We start from the raw sequence: 12,537 nt of genomic DNA, 5'->3' as shown, positions 1-12,537 counted from the left end.
AAGCTTGAATGCTCAGTTACTCTGCAGAAGTAAATTACACTCTATTAAATATTGAAATGTGCTATTTGCTATTAACAGTTCATGCTGTGCTGGTTAGTAGGGTATCTAACTGGAATAAAAATAAGCATGAGTAACTACAACAGCACAAGTTATTACTGTTGCAGTAATCAAATTTGCAATTGAAATTTTCATAAATGCACTTATACAAGGTGTGTTTTTAAGTTTTGTCTGGTGTTTATTTTCTTTTCCCAATTTACCATTGGAAATAAAACATGACCCTTTTTCTTGAATTACAAACCAGTACAGTGTGAAACAGTCTCTAAGGGTAAAGTAGCAAGGAAGTTCATGAATCTCAAACAGACTTTGTTATCAGACGTCTGTGCTCTGCAGTGCACGATCAAACAGCAGAAACAGGGCAAAACTCATCTATTATTTGTAGAGTTTAATTTTCTGTACTGTAGCATAAAAAATAACAAAACAGTAAAAAAAAAACCCAAACAAACAAACAAAAAAACTTCGGAGAGTTTTCTGTCTTCCTGTCAGGGAAGAAATATTTGCATGACCAATTTCTTTAATATAGGGATAATTGCTGAAAACAAAAAGAGAATTATATTTTTTGATATTTTTTTCATTTTGTCACAAAATATAGGCAATTGAACAAGGTCTCTGGTTCAGACTTAAAATAACTCGTTTTTCTCCACAAGATTAAATTTGCCAAGTTTCTGTATTTCATTTATTTCCTCAGATTTCAACATACAATACTTAAGAATTCAATGTTTCCATTTAAATCAATATGCATATTAGATAAGCTATTGCAGGACACATACTGAGCCCATTTTAGACTGAGGTGTGGTGACAATAATAATGGTAATATGCAACATTACATATAAAATATGTAGCATTGCATATACCATTTACTATGCTGCATATTTTGAAATCACTGACACACTCCAAAAATGCATTTATTCAAGGGAAATGTCAACCATTTAATACTTGAATAACTCTTTTAATTAAAGCAAATAAAATAGTCATAAAGGAGCAAAGGAATGTACATAGTGCTGTATATAGTCAGTTCTCATCAACTCTGTTAACTTTGTTAAATGTCTTTCATGTTTGTTTATTTATTGATTTATTTTTATGCCATAGATGAGTTCTTGCCTTACTTTTTAACACTTTGTAATGACATTTTATTTCTGCAAGTTATGTTGATTAATTTAAAACAAATCTATTTTGGAGAAAACGAAGCCATAGTATTCCATAATTGTTTTTGTTTTTGTCATGTGAATTTGTTCATATTATTATTGTTATTTCTTGTTTTTTTTTTATCCATTATTACTCAGTAGATTCTTCCCATCCCTCCTCCCACCCTCCTTCAGCTACAGATGGTGCAGCAGGTGCAAATGCCACTGATAATGCAAATGCCAGCTTAGTCAATGGTACGTCAAGAACACCTAGTGTGTTTTATTTGATGGATTTCTCTCCTGACTATGTAAGATTCCCTCTTCCTCTTACGAACTGCACAGATGATGTGTGTGCATGTGTTTACCCCTCTGAGAGCTCCTATTCCATAAACTATACAGTAGCTTATAAGAGATGCCACAAAGATGCTGCAACTTATTTTATTGATGAGGAGTTAAGCCCGAAAGAGGAACAAGGAGGAAGTATGCTCTATTTATCATTAATAAAAATTATAGTTAAAAGGAACAGTTAAGTAAGAAAGACCGATTTCAAAAGTTCTGAGTTGCCTTTACATAAAATTTTGATGTAAAACACTTGTTTATCAGCATAGATTTGAAGAATGGTATAATAAAGGGTTTCTATCTTCTTTTCTTCTCATGTGGCACTCTCATAAGTATTCATATAGTCTTCATGTACTTCTGAGAAATAGTGCTGGGGTCAGGAATCTGCCTCAATTTCACCTTGAAATGCTTTAGGAATAACTTTGGCTTCTCCGAGCACCTTTCTGTTAAGAGACTAAAAAGTGAAGTTTGTGGATTCCTGTGTGCACCCTCAGATAGTGATTGTCTAACGAGCTGTATGCATCTCCGAAAAGAAAAAAAGAAAGAAAGAAAAAGAAAAATACTGTAGTCAGTTTGATTTTGACTCTTCATACAGCTTCTTGACCCCACTTCTTAGCATGCTCATATTTCAGTACGGTATCTCTTCTGATAGTCTAGTCCCAGCGTGAAACGGAATGAATCACTGTTAGCCCAAGCATTAGAACAGCTGTATTTTTTCTGAAAATCGAATACATCTTTATCTACCATAGAAACCTTTTCCTTTTGTAGAGCACTGGTGACACTGACAAGTATTTCTATGTTTCACTATGTTGGTGGTAGAAATTTTTTTCTCTGCAAGTCAGCAGTCGTGGCGTAGTGCACGTAAAACTGCAGGTTGTGATGCAGCAATAACAAGTAGTAAGCAAATGCCAAGGTTTGCCAGGCTGGTACCTTATTTAAAACAACGACAAAAAATGAGGCACAAAATTCCATAATCAAGTCCAGATAAGTTTGGTAGACAAGTTCTTGAAAATACCAGGTCCTGCACATGGACCATTACAGTGTCATCAAATCTTGATGGACCTGAAGGAGGACTGCAAAATTTCTCTTTTTTCAAACATACTAGGAAGTTAAGAAAAAATATTAATTCTTCCTGCAAGCCCTGTCTCTCTCTCATCCCTAATCCTGGTTGCAGCATCACTACTTCAGATTCCCTAGAGACCAAGAACCATGAAATTAATGCAGACTGTTTTGTTCTCCCTTTTTTATGCCCTGTAATGCAGCTCCCTTGTTTTTAATACAAACATGTGCATGCAAGACAGTCGCACCTTGAGTCCCCCTGGAGACTGAGGTCAGCATGATGCTGAGTACTAAGTTAAGCACCTGCTTAAGAGTTCTGTTGGATCAGAACCATTGCTCAGATGACGCCGAGATGAGTCCTAAGTAATTCTTGCCTTGCTTGAACTTAGTATGGAAGTGAGATGAGACAGTTGAATTAATCCTGCATATCTTTGACCAACACTAGTGGGAAATACTTTCTGCAGTTCAGAGGTGAACCAAGGCTTGGCAAGTGAAGTTAGGTCTGAGCACTCTGAAATTGTGTGGGAAATTGTCAAAGTCATCTGGTTTCTGTTTTTTGTAGTCAGCAGCAGTGATGTAGCTACTTAAAATGTAGCTATGTTTTGAGGGGGTGAGGAGAGAAAGGAAGAAAGATTAAGTTCTAAAGCAAGAAAATCAAGTTCTTGTGGTTCTTTCTTCTTCAGACTAGAGGAAATTATATATTTTTTCATTAATGTATGAGGATTTTCCCCAAGATATACCTGAAAACAAGCATGTTTAATGTGTAATACCTCTCAGGAGAAAGTTCCTTAAAATAAATCACTCTGTGTTTCAATGTGTATTTAGCACAGGAAATGCTATTGTTAGTTGAAAACCAACACATAATACTTGCAGGCAAATTATTATTCGCTTCTCAGTTACAAAAATACAGCTGACACAGAAAAATATATTTTATTTTCCATAGAGATACAGTCATATAGGTTTGCAACATACCTTATTGCCTGTTTGTTGTCTAAGAGCGAGCTTTGGTAAGTTCTGTGGGGTTCTAGTAGTTAACAACTGGAGATAGGTAATTCTTTGGTGTTCCTCTTTGTACAAAACTACAGACAATTGATGTTTCTAGTTTTTAAAAGCTTATGAGTTCAGGCTATGATTAAATCAGAAAATTTTACAGAAAGGCAGTAATTATGAAGAATCCTTTTATTTTAAAGTAGTGCATTTATTTTAAAGAGAATAGGGGCATCAGCAATGACTGCAAGTTTTGGAAGCGTTTACCCTAATTTTGATTTTGTGGAGAACAGGTGGTAGGCTAATTGCAGTTTATGGGTAGTTGGATTCTTGTTGTCCAGCAGAGCCCTGCCTTATTCCAAAATCAGCATTTCCGTGGAAATTAGGGAAGGAGAGGCTTCTCATGCAGAAATACAATAATAGACTGAGAGCAGCATCTTAGCTAAAATATCTTAGATCTACTGTTAACTCTGTCAATTTTGGCATATATAAATTAGTGTTCAGTTCCTAGGAAGTAGTTTGCAGTTTCAATATATTTTCTTTCAATAATATATGAATAATATATTCAATAATAATGAATAATGTATTACATGAAATTACATACTTATTTCAAGATTTTAATATATTTCCTGAGTTGTAAATGATTTAGTGAATGCCTAGAAGAATCATCTAAACCTTCCGATTTGATATGGTGGAATCAGGTTTATTCATTTGTAGTTAAGCTGGGTTTGGCTAACACGTTGTATCTGATACCCCACTGCATGAAAGAATTCCTAATGGTTTGCTTCAAATATGTTCGGTATTGCTTTTTTCCCCTTCATAGATAGATTTTCAACGTGCTTCTGTTCTTGCTAGCTGGAAGATATAACTGACGTGGCCTGAAGGCAGCTCTAGCTCATTTCCATTGCAAGATGAGACATTCTGGAAAAACTCTCGGGCGTTAGGTGTTCTGTAGCTCTGTCAAGGCACAGTAGAACGTGAGTAGTTTAGGCTTTGTGCAAAGGCCAATTGGAAGCAGTTCCTCCAGCGAACAAGTAATTCTTGATGCCAGCCGTAGGATTTGGTTATCATGTCCCATTCCCTCCCCAGAGGGGCTGCGGGAGGGAAAAGAGTCTCTTCTGTGAAGAGCATTTGAAGTAAGAACTGTTTTTGTGTAAGAGCTCTGGCAGCGATGGTGTCCTGGCTGTGTTCCAAATAAAGATGCATAAATTTTAATTAAGGTAAAGGCAACATGCAAAACATTTTGCATTCAAATTCATACATCAAAGCCTGCAAAGCCACTACAGAATACAAACCATCGTGAGCCTCTGTGTTCTTTTCTAAACCTCCCAACTTTTATCCTTGCTTAGAATAGTGAATGAATTCCCCTAGATTTCAAGCTCCCAAACTGTCCCTTTTACTTGTTTGTTTCCAAGAAAAGAAAAGAAATATTTGCAAAAGTTATGTAAAAATAGCTTATATTATTGAATCATTTTATCTTAAAATTAATTTAAAACTTAGTAATTCTTCATCTCTTTTACTGTTCTAAGGAATGCTCAGAATACTTCCTTGCTAACAGGTAGTCAAGCACAGGCTTAGGCTTGAAGCAGTTATTGGGCACAGAGGAAAAAAATCTTTACCTCACTTTACATTATTCTTTTCTTTGTCTTAATTGTCTGTTCTGTATTATTCTGTGTAAGTAATTGGATTATACATAGACATGATGAACATCTCCACACCCTGAAACATTAACCTAAGTGCAGTAGCTGCTGAGATTTAGAAAATACTTAACAATAATATAAACATACTTATTTGAGAATACTGATTGTCCATTCATGTGCTGGTTATTTTTATGTAGCAAGGGTAGATGAATTTTAATGCATAATTCCTGATGACAATTATTATGCTCCCATTACACAGCAGCTGTATAGTTAGATAAGATATTTTGACTTGCATAGAGCAGTATATTTTGTTTTCACCAATTATGAAAAATGTAAAGTGTTCTTTTGTTGAAGAATCTTTAGTTTTACTGTTTTAAAGTTTTGAATTCTGAAAAAGGAACAGATTGTCTGCTCTAAATTAGTACATTCAAAGCTTTCTCCTTTAGCTAAAAATCAGAATCTCTAGAGTTGTTTTATTTCCTCCACTAACTATATTAAAAGCTATTCTAAGCAAAATAGCCATGAAGCAAATACAAAGTTCAACTGTAAACTCTTTTTTTTAACCATAATTTTTAGATTAAATAAAATTTTTTGAGCAATTTTCACTGTGAAAACAAACTTGTTTTTATTCAGGTTGATAGATGCATGTCTCATGGAAAAACATGAGTGTTTGGAAGATGAATATCCCCTTTTTAAAAATCACATGGTATCCAAGGTAGGAGTAGGATTAAAAATATAGACAAGCAGATGATGCCAAATGGTTTACTTCAGCATACTTTAATAATCCTTCTGAATCTGAGATCATCAATATGTAGCAAAACATCCTTTCCCTCACCGTAATTGTGTACTTGGGAATTTCTCAGCGGCTGCAGCCTATTGGTATGGGATGAAATGAGCTGGTGATATGCTTATGAATTTGGCCATTTTTGTTCTGTTAAAAAGAACTAAATATTTAGTCATCTCCAAATTACTGAAAATACAAACACCTAGGAAGTAGATCTTAACCTTTCAGGTTTGCTTCTGTCTAGTTATTTATTCTGAATACCAAAGTTTTTTACACTCTACTTAATATTTTGCCGTTTTCATGTCATATACACTTTCAGATTTTATATTATCAGTTTGAAAAAAATCAAATAATGCTTTTGATTTAGTAAGACAAAATGTAGCTATAAATTTAAAATTCCAGGTGCACATGGCAAATCTTTAGGATAAATCTGAATGTAGAATGAACAACCAGCAGTCATATTTACGGTGGCAACTTGCTAAATAATAGAACCTTTATATAGCCGGAAGATATAATTTTAAAATCATGTCTGACTTACAGTTTTATTACTTTTATGTATATTATTATTTATATTTGGTCATATTTTATTAAAATAAATTTAATTCTAGAATGCATTAAGAAAGGCATACTCTATACTGGTGGTGTTTTATTAAACCCTAGTTGCCTGAAATTTCAGTTCAGGATTATTGTTCAAATTCTATTGGATTTTGTTTTTATTAGCTTCACCCTCTTAACTTACCCAATTTGCTCAGAAATGTACATCGATATTTAGTACTTTCCCTGTTAAAACACTGAACTTGACTGCAGTTCCTTGAATGTGTCTAAGCTGTCCACACGTCAGAGTAAATATATGGTAACAATAGTTCCTGATCATAAATAAATATCTGTAACGTGCTCATTACTTTTGTCTGCCCTTTTTATTTAAATTTCCATTGTCATGTTCTGTCTTGGGTGATGACTGTTTACTGTCTGTTCTCTGTTGTCTGTTGAAATTTTCCATCATATAGGCAAAATGCAGGATGGGAATATGGAGAACAGCCAGAACAAAGGTAATCTTCTTTCATATTAAGCAGGTTGTAGATTTTATTTTTAGCATGTGATTAGATTCTGTTGAAAAATAAAATGACAATATATAATTTTTGCTATGTGTCAGAATGTTTCTGTTGTTTGAAAAGAATGTTATAAAAAAAAGGAAAAGCTCTAGGAAAGAAATTGTAATTTATAGAATTTTAAGCCATAAGAATTCTAGGAGAGGAAAAGAGGAGTGTTTCAAATAAGCCATTTATAGCTGAGGCTTTCATGTCATGAAGCTCATTTTGAATTCGTTTTTCTTGTGCAAGTTGCTATGTATTGTTCATATGCTATGTATTGTTAGTGAATTTTCAGTCCCATCTTTGGTGTCGTGTCATCTATGGCATTTAGTGGCATTGTAGAGAAGTATTTTTATTTGCAGAAGATAAAGCAATAACAAAAGGAAATTTTAATGCAAAGAGTTTATTCAGCAAATGAAAAGCATATTATAAGGATGACAAATAGGAAGATTAACAATGTCAGGTCTTTCTTATTTAATGTATAGCCTCAGGAAGAAATTGAAATAACTATTTCACTTCATCTGAAGTGAATTCTGTTTCTCTTTTTATTGTATGATGCATCAGCTATCATGTTTTTTTAGACTGTGTCAAATAAGTAAATTAATAAACTATAACTTTATCCCTTCTCAGATCATTTTAAAGATTTTACAGGTGATGGATATTAGAAACTGACTAGATAAACACATTTTTTTATGGTACAGAACTATTAAATAAAAGGATAAGGAAAGAAAAGGAAAATAAGGTTAGGCAGACCAATTTGATTTCCAGGTTAAAGAAACAGCTTTATATAGTGTTCATGGATGTCAAAACTGAGCAGATATGTTTCATTTCATTCTGTTTAATTTGTCTCTGTTCTATACAAAACAGACACATACACATACATAAACTGGAATGTCATTGTTTTTTTTAAAAAATATGTTTTTCTCTTTGATACTAAAATAAACTTTCCTTATATGAAAGCATTCTTGCAAGAAAGAATGGTTTAACCTTTAAATTATATGTTAGTCTTTTATGGGAGAATGATGATATCTTCATCTGACCTGATGGTTAATTTACTTGAACGCTACGAAAACATTTCAAGTCTAGTATTGTCTAGAAGAATGATTCTCAAAACATGGGTCTGTGGTCACCACGGTGCCAATGAGGTCAAGAGAAGTGGTGTGTGGTTCGTCTGTTGAACCGCATTGCCTCTAGAACAGTTTCAATAAAAATATGATTTTAGGGGTGCATTGTATGAGAAATACCAAAATTTAGGGAAATACATTCAAATACTGAAAAAATTTAGAGGTGTTAATCTAGGAAATCCTGCAGTAGTGACATATTGCTGCCTGTCAAGTAATTTGTAAGACATTAAGGATGATATGTATGTGTGTGTGAATACTTCAGAATGCCACTGGTAGTGAGAAAACGAATGAACGGTTTACGTGGCACTTGGTGAATGGTGCGTGACGTGCGCCTGCACGTAGAGCGCCCATGGGTGCACACGCAGATTTGAGCCCTGCGGGGCCCCACGGGGATGTCTGTCTGTGGTGGGGGCGAGGCATAGTTACCCTCATCTGTGTTGCAAGCAGCCCTTGAGCAGGTGTTGCTAGCCGAACGCAGTAAGTGTGAATGCTAGGAGAAAAAAGGGGTAAAGATCAGTTTTGGATTAACATTTTTGTTCTGCATTCTTAGCCAAGCAGCAGGATGGGGCTGCTGCCATGGAGATGCAGCCGCTGAAGAGTGCGGAAGGGGGAGAGGGAGATGACAAAGACAAGAAGAAAGCCAACATGCACAAGAAGGAGAAATCTGTCCTCCAGGGAAAGCTGACCAAGCTGGCAGTCCAGATAGGCAAAGCAGGTATGGCTGGATAACTGACCAGAGAGTAATACGTTATACTAGGAGCAAACAAATAATTCTGAAAACAAAAAGTGCTTTATTTACAGCAATATTTAGAAAAGGGACATCGTAATACTGGTCTGAAGATAGTATCTGGTACTGAAGATCTTCTGTCCTCTAAAACTCAGCTTTGAGAAAGTTTGATTGTGATGAATATCGGAATCAAAATGAAATGTATCTTCTCACAGTAGATATTCCCAAGTATAGTAATTGCATATTTAATTTTCTCTCCTCTTAGTATTTCTGAGTACACACATCCAGAAACCTCAGTATCTTCTCAAAATGTCACTCTCGTAGTATTGCCCTTTCATGGATTCTGAAATCCTGATATTCTTTCTTTAATCACCATATTCATACCTGCTGTCCAAATATGACACCCTTCAACTTCTAACTTAATTTAAAAATGAAAAAAAAATAGAAGGAAAATTAAATCTATGATGCATGATGGGACTGTGTAAAGTTTGTCTAGAACAATGAAGGACCTTGAAAACAGCCTTCATTTGAGTTTCAATAGTATCTCTTGGTATGGATTTGAATAACTTTCAGTTTCATTATATCACCTGTGATTGATTTCAAAACTTCTTTTTTTGTTTTCCCTTATTTGGTGATCTGATTTTGTTTTGGTTTCTTTTTTCCATTCATTATTGTCATCTTAATTACTTTTAATCTTCCATATGTTTGTAATTTACCCAATGAGATGTTTATCTCTGAACAATTTTTTTCGTCATATGAATTCTAGTTAGTTATCATATGGTAAATTCTAAATACTTGTTCTATTCAGTCCACCTGATCTGAATAAATATTTTATCAGTTTTTTCAAAGAGTAGCTTTCTGAAAGTGTGACTAAGAGTGAATATAGAGGAGAAAGCAAAGGATCTCTTAAATATTTCAGTCACAGAAATACAGTACTTTATCCCCCATTTTCATTTAAATTTTATTGGTCCCTCAGTTGTAGTTTATTAACCCCTGTTATATCATACACTAATCTGTATTTGCTACTTACCAAAAAGAGGGCCAAAAAGCATTACATTGTGTAATTTCCTGGCTATTAATAAATAATCTGTTGGCTATTGTATCCAGTAAGATCTGGTCCCTACCATTATCCGTTGCCCTTGTTCTTCAACATATAGGTAGAAAGTTAAGATCTTTCCTAACAACATAATCATTAATTTCATTTTTCTAATAGTATTAAAGAGATCTTAATCGCTATCCAGATCCTTGGTTGGGGCCCTACAACAGATTCCTAACTTTACCCCCATTGAATCTCCTTTATCTGTCTTTATCAGGCTATTTTTACCCCTACTATTCCTTCTCTTTCCTTTTTAGTTGATTGGACTCAGTTGGTCACATAATCCCACGATGCCATTGCTTTTTGCCTGAGCAGTGTAAGACGCTCAGAATCTGTGCTAGCGTTTCTTTACTATCCAGTTTCATACTTTGCCCAGTTTCATATTCCCCAAACTTCTGTTACTTTCTGTACAATGGTAAGCATGGACATAAAAATGCTTCACTTCTCACCACCATTAATTTCTCAGATTAAGTACATTTTTACATTGCCTGCTCACTGTTATGTTCATTGATATTATGGAAGGCGTGTGGATGCCTTCTAACCATACTGTGCCAAGAAATATTAATTAAAATAATTGATCACAGCCTTATTTCGCTTTACTTTGTCATGGGGATATCTGTGTCGTGAGGATGATCTGCAGTCCATTTCAATGGATTTTCCTTTATCCTCTGTCATTTACTGGTCTCCCTGACTCATCCCGTTCCTGCCAATCTTAGCATCCTTCAGCTTACCAATTTTTTAAAAAACTTCAGCCCAGACATGAAATTCACAGCTTCCCTCTTCTTTTGAATGATCTTATTAGAAAGAAATGCATTTATTCTGAAATGCAGACTTCACCTTTTCACAGAAGCCTGCCAAAGAGCAGTAAGAAATCACAGCAAGGCAAAATATATGCTCTAGTGGAAACTAGTATTCATCACTTGAAACCTCAAACAAAATCTTGGATGGAGAATGTTATCTTAGCAAAGTCTGCGTCATTGAAAGAGCATGTTTCGTGCCCTCGATCTTTCCTGAATGCTGTGAAACATTTATTAGTCTGTCTTCTCTAATACTGCTAGTGCTGAACCTCTCTTGGGCCGCTCATGTGTGCTGTTTGCATACTTTCCCTTTGAAAAGAGAAAGCTTGGAAACATGGGCATTTATCAAATTGTCAAGAATAAAACTGTTCTGTGGCAAATTCTGCAATATTGCCTCATTGCTGTATGCATCCGTATTCCTCACTGGGGCTTTTCTAAAATACTTTACATAGCAAGATTAGCTACAGAAGATTCTTTTTTTTTCAATCCTGTTAAGAAAAGCTTATTTAAAAAGAAAGATGAAGAAATAACATGGTGTTTAAATATGTAGAGACTGGTAATTTGTAAAAGGCAGTAATAAAAGGATAGATAAATGTTGTATTAGGCAAAGTACTGCACTAAGCTTGAAGAACTTAGCTTAAGCAATTGTAAAACTTGTTTTAAACTAGAATGAGTGAAAACTTTTTAAATGTCAATGCTTAAAAATTAATGCAGTACCATGCAGGTGTCCTGCAGGATTCAGTCTTCTCTTATTCATTGGACTTTTTCATTGGAATGTATGATTGATTTAAATGTATTTCTAGTAATATGCTTTTTCAACATTATAGAATTCATCATTATTGGTACTGGTGGTAATGAATAATCTCATATAGACTAGGAAACTAACTTCATATCAAATTCAGGTGTAGCTTTCAAACCGCACGTGTTTTTGGTTGTTTGTGTTTTGCTTCCTAGTAACTGATTATTTCTGTTTTCAGGTTTGGTGATGTCTGCCATCACTGTAATCATTTTGGTACTATATTTTGCCATTGACACCTTTGTGGTCAACAAGAAACAGTGGTTGCCTGAGTGCACGCCTGTCTATGTTCAGTATTTTGTTAAATTCTTCATTATTGGTGTCACGGTGCTTGTGGTTGCTGTTCCTGAGGGACTTCCACTTGCCGTCACTATTTCTCTTGCTTATTCTGTAAAGGTAAGAAATACTAAAAATAGTTATCAGAGAAAAATCCTTTTCACTTGAATTTGCTAATGACTTCTTTAAATTTTATCAGGTTTCAGGAAAGTTGACCTGTAAATCAACGTGATCAATAAGTTAGAGAAACTCCTTTAATGTACAACTTTGCTTGATATTGAAAGTATTTCTAACAGAAATGCTCGATACATGTGCGTGTTAATACATATCTTTAAAACCACACAATGCAGGAATATCAAAAGATAGAAATACCTGCTTAGTTTATACAGCTATCGGGAATGTATTCAGCAGGTTTTATTAAGCAAATAGGTACACTCTTATATAGAGTAACTTAAAATTTGTTTGTGCTATAGTACAAAGTTTTGATGAGGGTTTTTAGTTCTCAGGAACTTATTCCAGATAAATTTAAGTTTCTCTAGAGCTTTTATGTGCTTTTCATAAATGAAATTGCAGCTGTTTGTAGCCAAATTTAATTACAAAATTGAGGAGCATTAAAATCCTAGAGTTGTAGATTACTCCC

At 34.5% G+C, this 12,537-nt stretch overlaps 1 protein-coding gene across 15 annotated transcripts in view; it reads left to right on the top strand.

Annotated features, from left to right (window-relative positions):
* The window catches only part of ATP2B2 (ATPase plasma membrane Ca2+ transporting 2), a 396,770-nt gene that overhangs the window by 309,059 nt on the left and 75,174 nt on the right, over positions 1–12,537 (top strand). For 13 of the 15 annotated variants that reach the window (XR_009959696.1, XM_062585783.1, XM_062585775.1 and 10 more), the window contains 4 exons: positions 1,344–1,436; positions 6,998–7,039; positions 8,756–8,920; positions 11,803–12,017. Coding sequence is in view for 14 of the 15 variants with exons in the window: in XM_062585783.1 (XP_062441767.1) it covers positions 1,344–1,436; positions 6,998–7,039; positions 8,756–8,920; positions 11,803–12,017 (515 nt within the window). In the remaining variant the exon portion in view is untranslated. Of the gene's footprint in view, positions 1–1,340; positions 1,437–6,997; positions 7,040–8,755; positions 8,921–11,802; positions 12,018–12,537 lie in introns of all 15 variants that reach the window. The other 2 variants (XM_062585782.1, XM_062585787.1) reach the window with 1 other exon arrangement.

This window comes from Rhea pennata, chromosome 12, assembly GCF_028389875.1.
Source record: "Rhea pennata isolate bPtePen1 chromosome 12, bPtePen1.pri, whole genome shotgun sequence".
Taxonomy (NCBI): domain Eukaryota; kingdom Metazoa; phylum Chordata; class Aves; order Rheiformes; family Rheidae; genus Rhea; species Rhea pennata.
Note: the sequence above shows the minus strand (reverse complement) of the source record. Positions and strands in the feature narration are given on the sequence as shown.